This window comes from Halichoerus grypus, chromosome 12 (genome assembly GCF_964656455.1).
Source record: "Halichoerus grypus chromosome 12, mHalGry1.hap1.1, whole genome shotgun sequence".
Classification (NCBI taxonomy): Eukaryota; Metazoa; Chordata; class Mammalia; order Carnivora; family Phocidae; genus Halichoerus; species Halichoerus grypus.
The window spans coordinates 11495730-11518957 of NC_135723.1; the positions used below are offsets into that span (position 1 = coordinate 11495730).

General features: G+C 44.3%; 1 protein-coding gene and 1 long non-coding RNA gene across 8 annotated transcripts in view; one reads left to right on the forward strand and one right to left on the reverse strand.

The window, feature by feature from the left end:
- LOC118522846 (uncharacterized) overlaps positions 1 to 10349 on the reverse strand; it is a 161288-nt gene extending 150939 nt beyond the window's left edge. For all 4 annotated transcript variants that reach the window (XR_004910814.2, XR_013443060.1, XR_013443058.1 and 1 more), the window contains exon 1: positions 9200 to 10349. This is a non-coding gene — a long non-coding RNA (uncharacterized LOC118522846). The remainder of the gene's footprint in view (positions 1 to 9199) is intronic.
- INHBA (inhibin subunit beta A) overlaps positions 1 to 22755 on the forward strand; it is a 28601-nt gene extending 5846 nt beyond the window's left edge. For 3 of the 4 annotated variants that reach the window (XM_036072149.2, XM_078059970.1, XM_078059971.1), the window contains 2 exons: positions 2831 to 3352; positions 12613 to 18261. In XM_036072149.2, the coding sequence (XP_035928042.1) occupies positions 2965 to 3352; positions 12613 to 13499 (1275 nt within the window). In that variant the 5' untranslated portion in view covers positions 2831 to 2964 and the 3' untranslated portion in view covers positions 13500 to 18261. Of the gene's footprint in view, positions 1 to 2830; positions 3353 to 12612; positions 19018 to 22692 lie in introns of those variants that run through there. The other variant, XR_013443057.1, reaches the window with a different exon arrangement.
- The last annotated feature ends 473 nt before the right edge of the window (positions 22756 to 23228 follow it).

Here is a 23228-nt window from a genome sequence, read left to right on the forward strand (position 1 = left end):
ATCACCAAGTAGTATCCCAGCAGCCAAGAAAGGCTTTCCATTAGATAATGAATTATGAAATATGTCTCACACTGGAAAAACCAGTCATCTGCTGATGTCATGCTGATTCTAACCAATCCCAAACAAAGCCCCAGCCCTCCTCTGTTTGAGTGGTACCAATGTGTGAGTGTGCAAAGTAGTAGTACAGTATAAAACTTCAGAGTGCCAATACCATGAAGAGGAACTCTTCAGACAGCTCTTACCACATGATACAAGAGTCTGCTGGTGAAAGAGAGAGGACCGGAAAGGTAATGCTTTTTAACTCTTACTTAGGAGGTCTTGCCACATGCAGCGTCAGAAAGGTTAGAAGGAATTTACTTACTGCACTTCCATGCACGTTGTTGATTTGTACCTTTTGATATGATTCAGGCAGGTTAATGCAGCTTTTAATAGTAGAGCATGCAAATAGATGGCATGTGTATACAGCCCACTCAGCACTTATATACAAGTACATATGCCACAGAGAAAGCTGTTTTTAAGAGCTACATTCACCAACAGTAAATTCAGGGAACGCACACACACTCACAGACAGAGGGGATCCAAATATTGATAAGCTGCCCTTATCTACATTTGGCTATTAAGACTCTCTGAGTTGTTTGGAGTCATTAAACTTTGAGTTTTATTTCAGACTCTCTTGTAAAATTTAACTGGACTACAGCATGCTTTGGGTGCTGTGTATGTGACGCCAAATACGGTAGATTATGTTAAGTTTGGGATTTCAAAGATGTTTTATTAACGGGTTATAATGCAGACGCCCCCTCCCCATTCTCTTTCACCATCCCCTCCAAAAAAAAAAAAAAAAAAATTAGACTCTTTAGGGAATGTCCACCAAGTCATAAGAAGAAGAGCAGAGTAATTGATGTTCCTGGAGGAGAAATCCCGAACTGTGATAGATGGCTTGGAACAGACAAAGTCTTGCAAGTAATTGTTTTGGAAAAGGGGGACAGTGTGTCAGATTCAGAGAAGAATTGTTATCTGTGCAAACTGTAATTTTACCTTAATGCCACAGTTTCTTCGCCCTCCTCCCCTTGCCCTCAGATCCTAGGCTTGTGGGAATGATACTTATTAACTTTTTCCACCCAGAGCGCATTGCTTAACTATAATACTCCGAGCACACTAGGTGTCAGATATAAAGCTGACTGTGTCTACAGAAACTGAGGGCTTATGTGTGGGAAAGAAACCGAGAGAGAAGGAAAGCTTTAACAGATGGACCTCTTAAAGATACTTCTGCATGATAAAAGCAATAAGACAGAAAATGAAAAAAGGGTGGGGGGGGAGAATAAAAAAAACTCAGAGAGGCATTGTTTAAAAATTCACATTTTTCTTTTTCTGTGAACATTGAAATCCGTGATGATTTCATCTGTGCTTTTCCTTTGAGGGGAAAAAGGATTCATCAAGGGGCCAGTCCAGGAACCCGTTGGTCCAGGACAGGGTAGGGGGCAGGCTGAAAAACTCTCACATGGCAGAGGAAATCATTGGCCAATATATTTTAGAGATTCTTTTCCCCTGGGACCAGTTATCCAAGCCCTAGGAGCACACTGTTTGTAGGAAATGATGTGGGAAAGGCCAAATGAACTTTGCACTTTATCTGTGAAGTCGGGGCAGGAGGTGGTAGGCTGTAATTTGTGAATCTGTGAGTGTGAGTGTGTGTGTGTGCGCGCGCGTGCAGGGCAGAAGGGGGCGGCGGCTAGGGAGAAGGGAGAGAGTTTCAGGTGACAGGAGCAGGTAGAATATTGCCCATGCATCCTTCAGTGCCCGGCTGCATTTTGCAGTTGGGAAAAGTAGAGTGTCTGAGATGACCCCAAACAGAAGTTCTACTCCGTTCCCCTCAGATCCCCTGCCAGAGCGTGTGACCCTGAACATTTAAATATGAATGAATGGGAAGCCAGCAACCTCCGGGACTCCCTGTGGCCGGGCCCCGCTGACCGGCCCCGGCGGCTCCCGGCCCCTCTGCCCCGACCCCCGCCCCCCACTACCTGTCCGCCCACCTCCCAGAAGCCCCGCCTCCCGAGGCCGGGCGGGGGGTCACCTAGAGCTGCGGCCACGTAGGGGTGGAGGGCCCTGGGGGCAGACCGTTTCAACCTAGTCATCCCAGGAGATTGGGACAGTGCCTCCCAGTGGGGTTTTCTCTCCCCTCCAAAAGAGGAAGAAGGTGAAGCAAGGGGACTGGGCAGAGAAAGAAAAAAAAAAAAAGGGGGGGGGAAGTAGAACAAAATTAGGAGGATTTCTTTCAGAAGGGAAAGTAGAACTCCCGAGAATGGTGATATCTGAAGAGAGGTGTGTGTGAGGGAACAGTGAGCAGAAGGAAAGCAGCCTGTCAGAAAACGGGCTGTCCCTCCCCTTCCTAATCACAGCCTCTACTCACAGACAAACTCCCTCCCTCGCCCATTCACGCACTCACTTAGGACCAATCGTTCTCTCTCTCCTCTCTCTCTCTCTCTCCCTCTCTCTCTCTCTCTCCCTCTCTCCCCCTCTCTCTCCCTCTCCCTGTCTCTCTCTCCCTGTCTCTCCCTCCCTCCCTCCCTCCCTCTCTCTCCCTCTCCCCCTTCTCTCCTCTCTCTCCCTTTCTCCCTGTCTCTCTCCCTCCCATCCTCTCTCTGTCTCTGTCTGTCTCCCCCCCCACCCTGTCTCTCCCTCCCTCCCTCTCTCCCTCCCTCCCTCCCTCCTTCTCTCTTACTCGGAGACAGTCAGAACTCTCCTCCCTGACAACCACAAACCTACAGCACTGACTGCCTTCAGAGAGGGAACCTGCAAACAAAACTTCACAGAAAACTTTTTGTTCTTGTTCCAGAGAATTTGCTGAAGAGGAGAAGGAAAAAAAAAAAAAAAACAAGAAAGGAAAAAAAAAAAAAAACCTGTGCGTGAGGGGGGAGGAAAAGCAGGGCCTTTTAAAAAAAGGCAATCACAACAACTTTTGCTGCCAGGATGCCCTTGCTTTGGCTGAGAGGATTTCTGTTGGCGAGTTGCTGGATTATAGTGAGGAGTTCCCCCACCCCAGGATCCGAGGGGCACGGCGCAGCCCCCGACTGCCCGTCCTGTGCGCTGGCCACCCTCCCAAAGGATGTACCCAACTCTCAGCCGGAGATGGTGGAGGCCGTCAAGAAGCACATTTTAAACATGCTGCACTTGAAGAAGAGACCCGAAGTCACCCAGCCGGTGCCCAAGGCGGCGCTTCTGAACGCTATCCGAAAGCTTCATGTGGGCAAAGTGGGGGAGAACGGGTACGTAGAGATAGAGGATGACATCGGCAGGAGGGCAGAAATGAATGAACTCATGGAGCAGACCTCGGAGATCATCACGTTCGCAGAAGCAGGTCGGTGCAGGGCATCTGGGGGTGGGGGCTGCGTGGCTCTGACCATCCGGGGATGAACTTCTAGCCCCCAGCCGCGGGGCGCCGCCGGGGGCGGGGGGGTGGTGGAGGTCATTCGGTATTGGGCACTGGTGGTGGCCGGAGGGGAGGCGGGGGGAGAGGACTTCACAGAGACGGAATTCTAGGTTGAGCCCTGGCTGGAGATGGCTCGCTCACACTTGCCGAACTCAGCCGGTCACCCCGGAGGAAGCTCCAAGGGCCAATCTGGAGCTGGAAGCCGGGCTGTGAGAGGCTCCCTCGCCCTGCCTCTGAAACCAGATCCCAGCAGCCCCGAGGAAAGCCCGGGCATTTTCGGGTACTGGGGGAGCCCAGGAGGCTTCCGGACCCCCCATCCAAAGTTTTTATGGGGGGGAGGCGCGGAGTGTGGGGTCGGGGTGGACCAGCACAGATGAAGTCATTGTCTTAAAACAAACCTTCCCTTTAAAAGTCCAGTCAGGGGCCACACCAGAGAAGCAGGGCATACTTATTAGTGACAGTCCTTTTTATCTTCAGAAACTCTGTCTTCTAAGAGCACAGGCATCACATTCTAGGCAGTAAAGAGGGACTTTGGGGGACAGTTGACATTGAACCAGCAGTCACTTTTCGAACACTGACTTTTGCTCTCTCTCAAAAAAAAAAAAAAAGAGTTTTGTTCTCTGCAAAGTTACTAAGAGCTCTCTGCCAAGGAATGCAACCTTGACAAAGTGCTCTCAGATACTACACTGAACTCTCACTCAATCCTTAAGAGGAAGAACTTTAATAGATTCTAATCATTGGCTCAGGACCACACTAACCTGTTGCTGAATAGAAAAATACCTGTCAGGAGTGTGGCCATAGACCCGGAGCCAGGTTATTTTTACGGTTATGGGACACAGACCCTTCGCATGCTGCAAGCCCATGCACGCCCCCGGCACACAGATGTGTTAATGCCCTGTTACTTTCATGGTAATGCCAGCCTAAAGAATTGTATCACTTGCCAGATCCATTTGAAAGGAATGCCATTGTTTTGTTTGGTGGAGCATATGGCCAGTAAAGTACGTGCAGGGACTCCCAGCATTTCTGTTTAAAAGTTTGCCGCAGCAGTATAAACAATTAAGGCAACACTCAGAATTTCCAATCCTGAAAACCTGTTGACTCAGATGTTCTGTTTTCAAGAAAACCATGCCAGACCTGGGCATCCTTTTGGGGGAGCAGATAGCCTGCTGGCTTCCTGGCTTCCCTGGTGAGAGAAGCCCTGATGTCCTACAAGCTTGCCGGCAGGACAGTGTCTCCCTCTCTCTCTCTCACCAGAAGCTTCTTTTCAAAGAAGGTCTTTCTTTCTCTAAGCTCTTTCTTGACGCAGCCCCCAAAGGACATGATCATTATGACTTTATCTTTTGAAGCTTCTTGAGGAAACAAAGTCAGGTTGGCGGTTTCACCTTGCCACTCGCCTTTCCTGATGGCAATGTAGGAAAGAAAGTGCTTACTAACATTGAGTCCAGGGGAGGCGAGTGGGTTCCAGTGGTCTAGAGGTCTGTCTGCTCCCTGTGCAGACAAAGGGACCCTGTATAGGTTTTTATATACCAATTACCACACATGATGGCTTTAATTGCAGGTCCTACTCAATTGGCCTTACCCGCGTCAGATGACTAAGTATACCTATGCCTGTGACCACTTTTAATATACACCTGATGTAAGCAACAGCCTCTCTTCCTGACCTAGCTGACTTGTCTAGCAAATCACGCTCTTGGCATTGAGAGGTTTTGCAGTGAAAGAATTTGACCTTTCACATTCTTTCTTACTTATGGCCTTCATCTTAGTGGCCGTCTTTTTCTCATTTATATGAAATCTTGTCATTTTTTTGTTTTACTTTTCTGTTAGGTGTTTAGTTTAAAAGAAATTGAGTGACTTTTTTAAAAGGTGATTCATTTGACTCACACGTTGACTCCAGTTTAAGGTTTGTAATGGAAAACTCCTCCTGGTTGAGTTTACAACTTGACTTTGGGTGAGCTGCTGGAGTCACAGAAAAGGTTTATGACACACTTACTTATTTTTCTCCTCTGAGAAGTTTCACACTTCAACTTTGAGTTGATTTACTATGATTCCGCGGAATTAATGATTGCTATCTGGACAATCTACTCTCCAAGTGGAGTACCAGATGAGTATTTTGTAGCTGATTTTGCCAACCAGGAAAGAGCTTTATCCTCTGAATATACAAAAATGTCTTGTTGCTTTTGGAATAACTCAACCTTAATAATATTCAAACTATGTCAAATGTAAGAATTTGGAGAAGAGCGGAGGGTATTCATCTTTCTTTCCTCCCCAAACTATTTTGTACCACATGGAATCCAGTGAGTCACTGTCACCGAGGCCCATGCCACAGATGCATCCCCATAGATGTATCTTTCAAACTTAAGATTCCCCAGTTGGGGGGATTCATGTTTAATTTTTGCCTCGACCCTTCTTGACGGTTAAATAAAGCCCATGCTGTGGCCCAGCAGCTGAGGGACTACAAAAAGTTCAAGTGTCTAGAACTCTCAGAACTGAGTTTGTCCCATTTGGGCTCAGGCGGAAGGTGCCCTATCTTTGTAAAGCTGATACGAGTTGTTATTAACTAAGTGGTGAGGAATAGCGCTCGGGCCTTCTGAAACTTCTCCCAACAAATAAAAATTATGCTTTTTAACGCATGTCACCCAAGATTGCTCACCAAGATTACAGCGGGACAGCTGGTACAGAATGCTACCTTAAGACCTTAAAGGAAAAGGAGGGCTGGATGGAGAGGGTCAAGTCAGGTCTCTGTAATTGTCAGTGGAGCTGCAACCAGTGGTCCTCTTGATGGTTCTATCTTATTTTATCTTGCTGTGATCCATGACAATATCTGGTCAGTGTACAATAACAGCATATCACTGAGTCTTCATATGCAGCCAGATGTATATGCTGATTATAGTCATCAACTTAGCAATCGATAGCACTTGTGGAAGAACAGATAGGGGCAGAAAGACAAATGAAGCTCCAGGAAATGGGAAATTGCTCACTAAAGCCCAGGTCTTGTTGAAAGTAACACATAAATCTCCCCCTCTTGGAGGATTCCGGTTACAGAAGAGTTGAATTAGAGATATAGACTTCCCAAGCAGGGGTCTAAGAAGGCTTGCTTGGATGACTGTTTTCCCCCCAGCCCAAGAAAGCCATCTCAAGGTGGAGGTGACTCCCACCGATTCCATGCCAGCCCAAGGAACTTTCCTGACAATTTCCCCTCACTGAAGGGTGCTTTTAGGGGTTACACACTTTCTTCTCTGAATAATGCGAAGCGGTCGGCCACAAGAGGGCGCATTCCAAAGACTTTTGCTCCTTAGCGGTTAATCTAGGGAAAGGCATTTTCAGCTCCTGGAAGCCCCATTCTGAAGCGCCCAAATCTTGGTGCTTATCAGTTGCCCCCTGCTTCCTCTTATCCTCCAGAAAAAGTTAGGATTTTATGGGATGGGAGAAACATGACTACCTGTGACACAGTAAATGTGACAGAGGAAAGGAAATGGGGATTCTAGTGATACATGTGAACATTCCGGAGCTCTATGGAAGACAGAGGAATGATAAATTTCAGAAGCAAACAAAGCAGAGCGTGGAGAAATGTGACCATGAATCATCAGCAGCACTGATCTGCTCACACATCTCTCCCTAAGACGGCTGGCTGCCTGGCTTTTACCAAAATGCCTTCCATCTCCCCTCATTTCGTTGCCTGGTTTGCCTGTCTTATCAATGCTTTTCACCAGCGACAAATGACAAGTGACTTCCAACAGGGAGGAAAGGGCCGTTTGCTGGCCGCCTTGTGAGAAATTGGGTACAGCTTCGGAGCATGCGTTTGTCTCCGAGCTGAGTGTGGAGCCAAATGGGGGAGGAGAGACGAGAAGCGAGATGCCTGGTGGTTTGGGCCTGTGATGTAGGTGGGTCAGAGTTGGGGTGGGGGGGCCCTCAGAGGGCAGAAAGTCCGCTTTCGTATTTGGAGAACTGGGAGTCATACCTTCCCAGGCACTTTTAGGGAAAACACGTATTTGTCTTGGCCCCTCTTCGGCTACAATATACTCGAGCATGAGCTGTAGATCAGAATTCCTCATACTCCACTGGTTCCTAGATCCAAAATCAAAAGTGCAAAAGTTCTCAGGAACTTTGGAAGAAGTCTCTGAAATTTCTGTGGGTTGAATCTTAAGAATTTTTTCTACTTCTTTTCGGAAACTAAATCCTTGATCTCTCTCTCTCTCTCTTTCTCTCTTGATTTCACCATCATTGAAATGGAAGACACCCGAATGTGGCCGAGCATTTACAATTCAATAGCAGATCCTAAGAAAAAAAATATGAAGGCTAACAAAATCAGTCCAGATAATTTATGACCGGACTTGTAGTTCTGCCTGCTGCAGGCAAAACCCTGGGCTGCAGGGTTCCTAAGATCTCACCTGATGCCTTCTGCAGAAACCCCCGGAAACAGTCCAAATGCAAAGTTAGTGCTTCAGAGAACACACCTGCGTACCTGGTCACCCCGCATGCTCCTACCATTGATCGCACCAAATCTAGGCACAGTGGAATCTGGGTGCAGAATGGAAAATTCAAGTAACAGCCGCATTTTACCACAAGGCTTTTCCCCCATGGCGAGTTAAAAATCCTCTATAAACAACAAGATTTTCCACATTCACATTAGAGACATAATTATTACCCGTATGTACAAGGGCATGCTTTAGGCAGGACCCTGGTGAGGAAAACAAAACGGAACACAAACGAAACACTGCGTGTGTGTTTGTGTGTGTGTGTTGCTTATTTCGTTGGAAATGCTCATATGCCCACAGATCTGAGGTGCAGGGCTTGAAGAAGAGCAGAATTTTGAGTCCTGGTGTGGGGGATGGGAACAGCAAGGGGCTTGGTTGCTTAACCCTTGGCAGGCCTGCTTTCATGATTGAGTTATTAAAAAATTTGAAAAATTCTGAGAGCAAAGGAAAAAGGTGCTTTGGGGTATTCTTCCTTCCAGCTTCCGGTCTTCCCTCTTTCCAAGCCCCCCCTGCCCGGCAACGTTTCAAAGGTCTTCCCTGTAAGGGGCCATTTTTATCCCTCCTACTCATTTTCATGCATCTTTCTCTCTCCCCTTGATTTTGTGTCCACCGGGCTCATAGAGGTTTAAGTGATGAAATATTATCACCCACATGGGCTTGCGTGGGACTTTCTTAGTGAATTACTCAGGCAGAGCAGGCTGTGATACAAGCCTTGCTCACGAGCCTCGGGAGGGAAAAAATAGCACAGAGGATGAAAAGAATATTATCAGCGAGTAGGTAATGAAAGGTTAGCAAAGCCAACAGCTCTATCTAGGTAGATAGGTAATAATGCAGGAACCCAGTGCGCACCTGTGTAAAGTACCTGCTCACAAAGCATTGTGGGAAGGCTTCCATTTCAGGATTTGGTGCAGGAGCTAGTTAAGTCAAACCTGAAACTGATTAGTAATTGATCCTAAACACCTCAGCCTCAGGCAACCTCCTTCCATTTTTCAAATTGTTATGCGCAGAGATCTGAAGGCTATAGCATCCTCACAGCATCGCTGCGGTGTAACAATCTCTCTTAGGTAAAATACAGATACAGGGAATAGAATCAAGTGACTCGTTCTATTTTTCATGCCTAAGAAATTTGAGGGTTGTAATATCTTTCTGAAACCTACAGCCCTGATAAATATTAATCATCTCAGCTTCTAGCTGTCTCATTCTCTCCACCCCCTTCTGCAATGAAAGCTAAATGTAAAAGGAAAAAAAAAAATATTGCACTGCTTAATAAGTCAAATACAATAGAACTTTTAAAATGTACCTGCATATAAGGTAGACATTAGGAAGACTTGCATCTCTCTCTTCCCCCTGGTCTCCTGAGCATTATGGCAACAGCATTTTCATGAAATTGGATCTGTTTTATTTTTTTTTCCCCTGATAAAATATCATGCAATATACAAATAGCAGTTCCAGAAATGGACACCAGGAGAAGGAGGCGACAGCATGTCAATTAGCAGGGGGAAAATCCAAATGTCAGAAATATGGGGGAGAGATACAGCGCACAGGCAATGGATGCGAACACAGGGACAAGAGTGTTTCAAGCTCAGATAATTAAACCGATGCATAAGTCAGCGCTGTGCCTTCTCCACAATACGCCGGCGATGCCATACAGTTAATTATCAGCCAGGACCAGGTTGAAAGTCATTTTATGATGCCTCTCTGATCCTAATATAACAGCACCTGACAGATTGAGCCCCCTCTAATGAGTACTCTCTTTGTACGATCCTCTCTCAGGAACACTAAATCATTTGCTTCCAAGTACAGCTGCCTGTGAAGAAGGGTGGGGCTTTATCATGCCTTAGAAACCTGCTCTTGTGGAATGAGGGGCTGTCCTGTAGGCTGTTGCTGGAAGCAAGGGACCTCAGCCCCTCTGGCCCTACAAAAGCAATTTGCATGTGCTGTCCCTCGCTCCTTGTGTCAAGTCGGCCAGTTAGCCCACCCTGACTCCCGCCCCCACCCCCAGCATCTGTAGACTGCTCTGGACTCTCTTCATGGAAAGTCCGACGTGGGCCGGTCTGCACTGCCCTCCGGACCCTCTCTTTACCTGAGGACCGTCTGCCTTCACCCCGGCCCCTCCTGCCAAGCCTGGGTAAAAGCCGAGAGGAGCCTGTGGGAATGAGTTACCTGAAACCCAGAGAGCTTTCCCATCCTGAGGACGAGTCAGATTCTCCAGTTTCACACACTTTCCTAGAGAAACAAAACACAACCTTGTGCCCTCTGGCTTCTCTAATTTAGCAGCTACTATCTCTCTGTCTTTACAGTGGCACCCTGCACAGTTTAAGGTTTCAGAAGCTGGCCTGCGTAGAGGCAGAAGGGAGAACAGCAGGTAGCTTGTTACTATTCTCCCCGGGGCAGGGCAGTTGGCGCCTGCACACTCTTCCGGGGGGCTTGGTAGCTTCGGGAAGGACCCTACCGCTTCAGATCTGCTGCAGAGTGTCTTTTTAAATTTAGATCATTAAGCTCTCCTTCCTGGAATCTTCTCTTTTGCTTCCCACCTCCCCCCCCGCCCCCCCGCCAAAAAAAACCAGCAACAGAAAACCCACCAGGTTTTAGCAAAGGGGAATACTGCATTCACGTTTTGAAAAGAAATCATGCTCCCTAAAAAAAGACAGTCTCCCCTTCTTCTAACTGCTCTCTACTCTGGGGATCTAATTCTAAACCTAGCTTTATCATTCATTTTAACTCCTGCTGGAGACCCAAGGCTGGAGGAAAAGGACCCCACCCCACCCCCCACACCACCACCACCACCACCACCACCACCACCACCACCGAGCCCAGCCCAGCGTGCTAGCAAGTTTATACCAAGATGCCAGAGAATCTTTTGTATACATATGTAGCCTTTCCTAGCCCTGGCCTCAGTGAATTTACCACTATCAGAATCACAGTGTGCAGAGTGTGTTAAATTAAGAACAGAATCTACAGTGTGCAATGCACAGAAAAGCCTGCCTTCTGCTGCAGAGAACTTGAAACTGTGCCGAAAATTTATAGTACCGTAAACATCTCAGGGCTGAGAGTGATAAGTATGGCTGGATTTCCGTTCACTATAGAAATCCAGGCAGGGAGACCCTCCTAGGGAGTTGCGAGTTCTAAGATGACCTTCCCTAACATTGTTCTCAGATTTGTGTACGGGATGCACGCACACCGGACAGTCGTAAGCGGGTACACGCATGCAGGAGGCCGTTGGGCCAAGAGGACATGTTTCATAGACCACCGAGTGGTAAAAGTGCCACCGAGGGAAGATGTTTCTTCAATCTGAGAATTCCAGTCCGGACACCTGCTCCTTACAGTAAACGTTGCTGTGTGTATAGACGTACAGGTGCTTATGGAAAAAGAGAAGGAAACAGTTTAAGTTAGGCAAGAACTGAATGGTCTCTGAAGCCAACTGTCTCGCCAGTGTGGGGATTTCCTTTCCGTTAGTAGCAGTTGCTGTAATTGGGGCTCATTAAGCTGCATTCGGAAGGGAAGGAGGCAAAAACGGGGGACGCAGCAGTGGGAAGTGGGTCGCTTAATGTAACTTCACTGGATGCTAAAGATGTGATTGCCTCATTCCTGGTAAACACTGGGCCATGACAGTGAATGAGATAGATAGGATCTCAGGCTGGGGGCATCCGAAATCAGACTGACGGGGGTGGGGGGGCCAAGGGGGTCAGGAACTGAACCCTTATCAAGGGCAGCCACTGAGGGTGATGTGTTGGGAGCAGGAATATTCTCGCCAGGGGTCACCGACTGGCGGTGAGAGAGTGTATGGGATGCACCTGACCTCGAACAAACACCATGTGGCTGCGCCACAGAGCACGGGGCACTGGGAGAGAGCTGGGGTTGAAGGCGAAGCTGTGGAGGCTGGCTCGTTTCTGTTTTAAACCTGCTTAGTAGAGCAATGATTGGAGAGGGGCCTGGCTCCATGCTGGAGAGGCAAATGCAAGAAAAGGCTGTTGCAGCGACCTAGGAAAGAAAGGATGGAGGGGTGGGGCAGGTTGTGGCCAGGGAGGAGGAGCCTAGCTCGGTGGGCACTGACCCCACGTACTTACATGGGGGAGGGGACTGTCTGTGTGTTTCTGTGGGAAGAGCGCCACTTCCACAACTTGCTAGAGCTCACCGTGGGTTTTCATCCGGGTTAGGCCAAGCCCGCGGTCGAGCGGGTCCAATGTCATTATGCCATTCCCATTTTATAGAAGATGAAACTGAGGTTAGGCAGTGAACAGACACAGACACCTGCCCGCCCCCGCCCCAGGCTCCCAGACACTGACTGAGATCTAGGCTCTCTTCTTTTTAGAGCCAGGAGCGGACAGATTTTCTCCGGAAAGGGCCAGAGAGCAAACATTTTAAGCTTTGTGGGCCTGTCTCTGTCGTGGCTGTCCAACTCCATGATCTAATGCAAAAGCAGCCATAGACGACCTAGAAAGAAATGAGCATAACTGTTGTCCCATAAAACTTCATTTGTGGGCACTGAAGTGTAAATTTCCTATAATTTTCACATGTCACAAAAATACTCTTTTTCCTCGACCATTTAAAAATGTCCACACCGCCCTGCCCTCCCGCGGGCCGTGACTCGTGACCCCTGCTGCAGATGGCCCGCGGCAGAGGCGCCCGCGTGCCTGAAACGAGTGGGTGGTGACCCCCGGCACAACTAACGAGTGTCCCTGCTCTCTCTCTTGTGCTGTGTTTCGTCCGCAGGCACCACCAGGAAAACGCTGCACTTTGAGATTTCCAAAGAAGGCAGTGACCTGTCGGTGGTGGAGCGGGCCGAAGTCTGGCTCTTCCTCAAAGTCCCCAAGGCCAACAGGACCAGGACCAAAGTCACCATCCAGCTCTTGCAGAAGCACCCCCAGGGCAGCGTGGACGCAGGGGAGGAGGCCGAGGAGAGGGGCTTCACGAAGGAGAGGAACGAAGTGTTGATATCGGAAAAGGTGGTGGATGCGAGCAAGAGCACCTGGCACATCTTCCCGGTGTCCAGCAGCATCCAGCGGTTGCTGGACCAGGGCAAGAGCTCCCTGGACGTTCGGATTGCCTGTGAGCAGTGCCACGAGACGGGCGCCAGCCTGGTGCTCCTGGGCAAGAAGAAGAAGAAGGAGGAGGAGGGGGAAGGGAAGAAGAAGGACGGAGGAGACGGAGGGGCAGGGGGAGAGGAGGACAAGGAGCAGTCCCACAGACCTTTCCTCATGCTGCAGGCCCGCCAGTCTGAAGACCACCCTCATCGGCGGCGGCGGCGGGGCTTGGAGTGCGACGGCAAGGTCAACATCTGCTGTAAGAAACAGTTCTTTGTCAGTTTCAAGGACATTGGCTGGAATGACTGGATCATCGCTCCCTCCGGCTATCACGCCAACTACTGCGAGGGTGAGTGCCCGAGCCACATAGCAGGCACGTCGGGGTCCTCGCTCTCCTTTCACTCGACGGTCATCAACCACTACCGCATGCGGGGGCACAGCCCCTTCGCCAACCTCAAGTCGTGCTGTGTGCCCACCAAGCTGAGACCCATGTCCATGCTGTACTATGATGATGGGCAGAACATCATCAAGAAGGACATTCAGAACATGATAGTGGAGGAGTGTGGGTGCTCATAGAGCGCCCCGCCCAGGGGGGACGGGAGCCAGAGTTGTCCAGAGAAGACAGTGGCAAAATGAAGAAATGTTTAAGGTTTCTGAGTTAAACAAGCAGAAAAAAAAAAAAAAAAATAGAAATTAAAAAAAAAAATAAACTAAAAACAAAACCTGAAACAGATGAAGGAAGATGTGGAAAAATTCCTTAGCCAGGGCTCAGAGATGAAGCAGTGAACAAGACGGGAATTGGGAGGGAGAGGGAGAACAGCACCCCCTTCATTTCTTCTGATATCAAGGTGATGACATCAGTTGCTTACACGGGAGTATTGTCCCCTCCTTTTCAGTCCCCTTTTCAGTGTGAGCCTCGAAGTCGACTTGTCTAGTCTGCAATAACGTGGGCTGGCACAACCCAAATAGCATCTAGAAAGCCATGAGTTTGAAAGAGCCAATTACAGGCGCTTTCCCACCCAGTTACCCAGGTCGTAAGGTATGTCTGTGTGACCCTCTCTCTGTGTATATCAGCCCGTGCGCACACGCACACACACACAGACACACACACACACACACACACAGAGGCATTTCCACACGACACATGCACACACATACTGGTAAGGGAACAATGGTGTGCAGGTGGTCACACTTATTTTTCTGTACCAGTTTTGCAACAAAGCAAAACAGAACAAAAAACCAACCTAAAAACAAAACAAAACAAAACAAAAATTTGAGAACAAGAATGGGAAGAGAGCAAAATCAAGGAACAAAGAATACCAAGTTACATTTCGTTAAGGTGCTTATGACTTAGTACTATGCAACCTAATAGGTTTGAAACTGTTTACCTGAGAGAGAACAAAATGAGAGACTTTTTTGTATTGGAAGTAACCTGATTAATTTTTATTTTCTTCAAGGAGAGATACTTGAAAGGAATATGTTTGTCCATCTGTTGGATCCAAACATTTCTATATTTTGTAAATGTTGTTTTTTTTTTTATCGTTTACTATTTGCACTACAATGGTGTTTGACCTGTCTAATCCTTATTTAACAAGTATTTTCTTTGGGTGGGGGTGGGGGGGGTTTAAGAGCTGCACTTAATGTGAGCTATAAGAGAACTGCTACAGCACACAAAATAGCTATTTTTATTATTATAATTATAATTATTATTATTATTTTGTACCTTAAAAAATAGACACATACACCAAAGACATTTGTGTGAGCCTTTAAAACAGTCTGTCTGTGGTTGGTATCATTCACCATCAGTGAGTCAGGGGTTGGGATTCAAGGCGGAGGAGGGCGGATTGTGTTCAGGCTGAAAGGACCTGAGAAGTTTGGTTGTTGACTCCTTTGACATCCATGAAGCGGGACATTTCATACTGGAAGAACAGTAGTTATACACTGTTAGCTATCCCAGAACACTACATGCTTGTCTGTGTATATGTACATGGCCTGTGCATACGCATACCTGTGTGAATATATACATGGATCGCATCATGCCCATGCACATTTTAAGCACGTCAGGCTGTCATTTTGTAATGTTCTTAAAGCAATGAATGTTTGTGTGCAAAACACAGTATTTTTAAGAAGGATAGGCTATAGTTTTTGCTTTTCCTCCGAACTAGGTGGGCACATTTCAAAAAATGTGGATGGGAAGAAGCCTGGAAACTCCAGTGACTATTCAGCAAGACCCTCTTTCATTGTGCAGGGACCCAGCTCCCTCCTCTTTCTCGCCACCCCCCCCCACCTCTATCCCACCAGGTATTCCCTGCAGGGAAAACAGGAAACTCATGTTCTTCAAGGTTCTAGGCTGATTTTTTTTGTGTGTGTTGTGACTTATATTTATTATCTATTGGAATCAATCTTAAATCAGAAAGCTTTTTCGGAAAGAAACAAAAAATTCATCTTTAGGCCAAAATAAGAGTTGGGTACTTTTTTTTTTTGATGATTAAGGCCTAATTCTGAGAACTATGACTTGCTGGGCTAAATAATGTTGTTGTCACTAATTAAAAGTTAAATAACTTGGGGGGAAGGTCTTAAGAGATTGAGAAGAAGAAAGAGAACTGCAGGGAGGCATCAGTGGCAAAAATCCCTAATATTTTAATTTACAGCCAAAACTCTTGATATATAAGTTTGTATGTATTGACTCAGATGCAAAAAAGAAAAAAAAAACACTTTGTTTTATAAATATCAAAGTACGTGCTTAAAGCTAAATTTCTACTAATTTATTCCACAATATTTAGCTTGCCTAGAATAGCTAATAAGTTATTCATTTATATGCTTTTAAAAATACAGAGCCTTATTTTTACTGACTTGTTTGAGGTTTGCAAAAATTGAAAAAAATACTAATAATTTGGAAAAATTGCATTCATTAGTATTTTGTAAAATACTGAAGCTTTCAGCCCTATGTCAATTCATAGATTTTTTTTAAAAAATTAGTTGTAGGAAAATGAAATAGTGAGAAACCAAACATTACTAAAGGTGGTTTAGCTCTTCTTGAAATATATATACTAAATTGGTGTACTATAACACTAGGCTGTATGTAGGCAAATTATTTTAATGTTGTTACTGGGTAGATATACTTACTACATCTTGAGGTCCACCCTTTCTTATGCAGAAATACAACATGTACTCCATGAGAGTGGACTCTACGTGTAAGAGGGAGAGCGTGCAAAGTCAGTACTTGCTTCTTCACTCTTAACCATTGACCAGGAAATCATTCAGGTGGGGAAGGTGGGCATGGTGAGGGAAGTTTCAGGGAGAGGGGGATGGCGATGTTCAACTTTAGAAATTTGCATGAAAAACTTAAAGGGCCTTTTGGACTGCTTCTTATTTGGTAGTGGCACTAATAATGGAACCCATGAAAATAGTGTGGGGACCTAAATCCTAGTTCACAGTGCACTAGCAGAGATGGCCAGGGCAGTGGGAAAAGCAGGATGCTCGAAAGACAGCTGATACCTGTTTGTGGCTCCCATTCATCTCAAGTGTGTGCGCCATCTTGTTTAAAAGAGTGCTCGACACAGTGGGGATAAGAAGGAGTTTGATTGGTGGCCATAGTGATCAGAAGCGGAGCAAAATGAAATTCCATATGATAATATTTTAATGGGATGTGTTAATTGAAATTAAATGATTAGGTTCTCAAACATCCCCAAACTTTGACATTATTTCATTAAATTTATGTGGCCTTGAACTAGAATTATAAATTGCTGCTATCTTTAATAATCTTGGAAGATATGCTGGTTTGTAAACAACCACACTTTTCATGTAGCAGCACGAGGCCAAAAGAAAAAGCTTTTAAATTCTACCATATTGGGTTCCTCACAGTAGGTTTTCCTTAAAACAGGGTGGCTCTATCTGATCTTAGCATCTCTCTACTCTTTCTCTAGGGCTGATCTCTAGGCTCTTAAAAACCTACTCATACCAATCTTAAAAGCTCTGAAAAGTATTTGACCCCAAGTATTTTTTAAGAATGATAAATATTTGGTTGTTTGGATTCTTTCTTTTTTTTCTTTCTTTCTTTCTTTCTTTCTTTCTTTCTTTCTTTCTTTCTTTCTTTCTTTCTTTCTTTCTTTTTCTTTCTTTCTTTCTTTTTCTTTCTTTCTTTCTCTTTCTTTCTTTCTTTTTCTTCTTTCTTCCTTCCTTTCTTTTTTCTTTCTCTTTCCTTCTTTCTTCCTTTCCTTCCTTCTTTCTTTTTATTTTTTTCAAAAAAAGCATGGCAAATTCCAGCACACTGAGTTGGGATTTTCTTGTCCCTAAAGACCAAACAATTTCATAGATATTTAAGATTGATTCCACACTTTGTTTTCAAGGAGAATGCCTGCATTCTCCTCTAAGGAAGAGCAAGTGAATTTTGTTTTTCACCCCCCATGGGATTGGACCTCAAGAAGTAACTTTAAAAAACAGAGAACACAAATGCCTCAGTTGTATTAAGCTTAGATTCAAATTATTATGTTCACTTGAAAAAAATGATTTCCTGGGGGCCTTTTGGCAACTTCCCTTTCAATGTAGAGAAGAACTTAGTCACCCTGAAACCCTACACAATAAATTGGAACTTGTAGATGTGGGCAGAAGGTTTGGGGGTGGACATTGTGTGTGTTTAAATTAAACCCTTTATCACTGAGAAGCTGTTGTATGGGTCAGAGAAAATGAATGCTTAGAAGCTGTTCACATCTTCAAGAGCAGAAGCAAACCACATGTCTCAGCTACATTATTTATTTTTTATGCATAAAGTGAATCATTTCTTCTGTATTAATTTCCAATGGGTTTTACCCTCTATTTAAATGCTTTGAAAAACAGTGCATTGACAATGGGTTGATATTTTTCTTTAAAAGAAAAATATAATTATGAAAGCCAAGATAATCTGAAGCCTGTTTTGTTTTAAAACTTTTTATGTTCTGTGGTTGATGTTGTTTGTTTGTTTGTTTTTATTTTTTTATTTTTATTATTATTTTTTTTTTTTTGGCATACTACATGCAGTTCTTTAACCGACGTCTGTTTGGCTAATGTAATTAAAGTTGTTAATTTATATGAGTGCATTTCAACTATGTCAATGGTTTCTTAATATTTATTGTGTAGAAGTACTGGTAATTTTTTTATTTACAATATGTTTAAAGAGATAACAGTTTGATATGTTTTCATGTGTTTATAGCAGAAGTTATTTATTTCTATGGCATTCCAGCGGATATTTTGGTGTTTGCGAGGCATGCAGTCAATATTTTGTACAGTTAGCGGACAGTATTCAGCAACGCCTGATAGCTTCTTTGGCCTTATGTTAAATAAAAAACCTGTTTGGGATTTATTTTTTATTTTTATTTTTATTTTATGTCTTACTGGTTTTCCAAGATCAACTTTGCACACATATTGCTACACCCTTTGCTGGGTGATAATTTCGTTTCTCCTGTAATTATCGGGACGAGCATGAGAATACAGACTGAATGGGAGAGAGAGGACAAAAGCTGGAACGAGAGAACTCAGAGAGGAAAAGAATAAATATTGCTGTGGCAAGGCTTTGTAATAGGCTGCAGATGCTTGGACCAGCAATAGATATATTTTATTCATTTTGTTAATTTCCCATTTCTCAAACTGTAGTGGCGAATAACATGAAATAAAGTAATATTCCTTTCTTCCCTCCCTTCTTCTCTCATTCCCTCCCTCCTTCCCTTCTTCCCTCTCTCCTTCTCTCCTTCTTCTCTCCTTCTGTCCCTCCCCCCTTCTTCCTCCTTTCTTCCTCCTTTCCCTTCTGGCTAGAAAACTGGAATTGCAGGGAGCAACTAGGGCTAGAAAAAGATATAACTTAGGAAAGAAAAGAACAGGGACCAACAGGACCAATAGGGCCTCACAGACGTCTAGTCAAGGATGAACTGACTGATCTTTCTTTCTATAGGTTTTGCTGTAGTATGTGTGTCCATCTAAGGCTTGTATGGAGGCAGTAACACCTGTAAATGCCCATGTGAACCAAGCAAGTCCCCATGTGACCACCCGCTAGATGTTTTCCCTTTTACAGATGAATCAGAGGCATCAAGTGACATTAATTGGAACGAAGATTCCAAGCCAGGTCTATATTCAAGTTTAAAGTTTATTTTTATGATTGTTTTGCTGCTCCATACTCCAATTTTGGTGTTAGATTCCTTATGTCCTGAGGGAAAAAAAAGGAGGGGGTAGGGTGGGGGTTGAGTGTTGAAGACACTTCTAACTTCTTACCACAGACACTTTATACCCACCAGACAGTTTACTTATCTCCAAGTAAAATGCCAAGTTCATGTAAATTCATATGAAACGCTTTTTATTTGTTTTAGTTAGGAAAGTTACATTTCCTGAAAATTAAAAAATAAGAGTTGTTACAGTTTTGCTTTATATTTACAAATATGTCTTATTTTTCTATTCTTTTATTTTGCTGGATGAAACCTTTGACCTGAAGTATTTTACTTTATGGGCCCAGTGATATTTGTGTGTATGCCCGCAGACATGTGCACACACGAGCGGGTGCATTAACCTTCAATTCCCACCAGGTTTAATAATGAATGCATGTTAGTAACTAAGTAAAAACCCCAGTGAATTACAAACGTTATTAGGAAATGTATACAGATGTTATTATAAATTAAGGCAAAAATGACTGAAAGAAAGCAAAAGTCAGGTATAGAAAAATATATAAGTATGTGTATATGTATATATTACACATCTAACCTATGTGATGAGGATACATATATATGAGGCACAGAAAGAGAGAGAATGTGTCATCATTTAAAAGAAACATCTAAATCCATTTCCTATAGAGGTTTGATGCTTTCTCAGAAAACAGTTGTCTGAGGAGGTATCCAAAAGAAAGGGAACAGAGCGCCGCATTAATTCCTTCTCGCATCAAATATGGAGTCAGCTCCTTTGAAAGAGTTCTGTTGTTTCTTCATTGATCCAATGTTAAGTCTTCTCTTTGGTCCATGAAAAGGCAGGATTCTTTAGAAATTCTCCATTACACCCTTTGAGGCTTTCTTTAATTGTCATGTAATTAACAGTAAGAAAAAAAGGGAGGCAAATTGTTTATCCACAAGCAAAAAAAAAAAAAAACAAAACCACAGAGCTGTTTCAAGACTTTTTGGAAATCGACAATTGCCCCACTTGACTGTGTGCACTTTGAGAAGAGCCTGAAATCCTAGGGGTCCAGCAGGACCTCAAGTCACTAGGGGGACACCCGAGAAGTCCCTTTCTCACAGAAAACTTGGCCGTTAAAATCCAAAAGTGGTTTCAAGAACTATTAGGCCAACTGACTGAATAAAAATGAGGAGGGATCTTCCTTTTTAAAAACTGTTCAGGAAGGAGTCAGAAGAAGTACTGAGAGAAGGTCCGGTCAGTGACAGAAAAGAACATTGAGAAAAAAAAAAGCCACCCAGGGCAGGAGTTAATGTGCTTGCTGTAATTCCTACTCTCGTGGTGGTAGCAGGGCCTGCATCATTGTTATGTGGGGACACAGTGTTCTAAGACAAATACTATAATGTGGCAACAAAGATCCCATCAAATATATACGCCTTTCATTAATGAAGTTGTTCCAACACAGTCAAGCACCACAGCCTAAGTCGTTTTGAAAAGCTTCCTACTCACATGGGATAAAGGCAGTCATTATGGGGGAACTCATCCATTGTGAAAGAAAGAAAGAAAGAAAAAAAAAAAAAGACAAACGCCACTAATCTATGCCAGAAACTGCAGGCCTAAGGCAGGGGGATGACAAAGCATTGCCCTTCAAAGTGCTTATTGTGCTAGGGCTTCCAAGCACTTTGAAGACAATCATCAAACCCTTCTAAATGGAACCAGGGAGGCTTCCTGCCATTGATCTCAACAACAAATGTTTGTGTTTCATGGTCAATTTATTTATTCCTCAAAGACTCGAAGTAAAATTGTTATTAAATAGGATATTTTTAAAGATAAAACTAATTTTCCATCCGAGTAATCATATCCTAAACACGATCAGTTTGCTAGCTAGATGAAATGGTTTGAGATGGTATTGCAATGATATATTTAGTAGCTTTTAGTATGCCAAGTATGATGGAGTTTCACAATTCTGAAATCAACTAACCCTTGTGTTCTCAGAGTAGTGAGTTTTCACTAGTCTTCATAAGATCGTGGACCCGCCCAACTTGCTATGAAGTTACTACTAATGGCCTCAGATTGAAAGCATGGAACAAGCAAATATAGCTCCTTCTTTTGGGCTTGGGATAATAGGATTTGAATTATATAGAAAATTCTAGATAATTGGGTTGCATCAATCATTCATTTAGCCACTTTACAAAAGCACTCTGGGCAGAGGACTCAAGAGTTTTTTTCTGAACTTGACACTGCGTAGTAAGTAGTATGCCCCTGTGACTCCTTGAAAGAGGAGTGGACAGCAAATGCTAGATGGCCCCATCAAGTGTCCCAGCAAGCCAAGTGTCAACGGGTATGGAGAGGCAAGACAAGCATGCCGATTCCTGTGGCCACTAGATCTAGCTCAATCCTGAGACCAGGCTTTATAGGGCGATGGTGAACAGCTTTTATCTTTAGGCTTTAAATGTTTCACAAAACAGAAAATGAAATCGTAACCCATTTTATATTGAACAAGTACCCAATTAAGATTCTAACTAGACCCATCCATTATCTGGGAAACTGACTTTCAAAGTAGTCAGCCCAGAATTGGAAGTATATGGATTAAGCCCTGGAAGTAAATTCTATGAAAAAGAAATCACTGTAAACAAACAAACAAACAAAAAAACACCACCACCACCACCTTTCAGATGGTGAAAACCGGGGAGAAAGTAGATGACACCCATGGGTGGTGAGGGTGAGGTCAGATGCTTCTCTCCAGCTTCAGTTGTGACTTACTTAGCAGGAGTAAACCGATAAATGCATGAGCTGGCCTTGAGGAATCAAATTGCTTGAGGTTTTTATTTTTGTTTTGTTTTGTTTTGTTTTTCCTGAGGGAGGAGTACGTGCCCTAGGGAAAATAGGGTGAAGAAGGTTGCACCCTCCACCTGTCAGACTTCAAAGACTTGGGTCTAGACCAGTGGAAAGAGGCAGCTGCAGGCAGAAATGGAAGGACCCTTAATATCAAGGACCCTGTGTTTCCCAAATAACAAGTTGTGATACTGTATGGGAGAGACGACCATTTTCCCTGATCATGTGTTGAAGGCAGCACCATGGGTGCTGAAAGAAAGTGGGCCAACAGTTTGGGGAGCCATGAGACACAGGACCTTCACCAGATTTCAGCATTTTTGCGGTGGCCTCTAGAAGCGGTGGCCAAGTGTTGGATCCCTATTAGAGGTGTGGAACAACCCGAGAGAGGCCTCGTAGGAACTGAAGCTACTGGGCAGTTTATGGGCACACCCGAGGTTTCCCAGGCATAACTGGATAAAGTGTAAAAATGGCCTACGTGGTCAACTAAATTCCATCTTTGATCCTGTAGAGATGGATGTGGTTTTAAACTGTATGAATAGGGCTTATTGTCATAACCCTGCCTCCTTGTTTTCACATGAGATTTACTATGAAGGTGATTTTAGTAATTATATGAACTCACTTCTGAGAAAAGTCAGCTTGGTTTCTCATGAATGGATGATGTACGCATTAACCCTACTGGAAATTGGGTATGCATGGAGAAACTGACGATGAGGTAGTCACGGAGTGAGTGCTAAACATATTTGGTCCAGGCTGTCCTTGAATTTGGTGACCTTGAACTAGATGCTTTGATTCTAGATTTATTCTTCTGCAGGGTGGAGCCCGCGGTACCTAGGAGGGTATGTCCCTGAGGCACAGAGCTCAGTGTCTGACGTGGTGAGTTTACCATTGACCCCTGCCAGAAATATCCATGTCAAAGTGCTTTAGTGACTGAAGAATCAAAATCACAATGAAGATACCCTTCCTTTCTTTTTTAATCCATAAACACAATCTCCCAGGCCATTCATTTGTTTCTAACATTTTTTTTTAATTCAATAATTTATTGCTTAATTACCATTGTACCCAAACTACTTGGGATACCACTTCGAGATGAGGTTTATGATAAAGAAGCACAGTCTGTTTGAGTATAGTTTTTAAATGATGGTGGCCATGTAACACAACCTTGGTCAAAAGTACTTTTTTAAACTTTGGAGGTTACTCCTCCAAAAAATTTTCAAGTAGAACCAATCCCCAAATACCTACACATTTACCATCTCACTCCAATGTAAAGTCATTGGAAATGCATTTATTGTAGGTTATCACTTTCCAGAGACCCACAGCAGAAAACTCCTGTCTTTGAAAAGTCAGAAG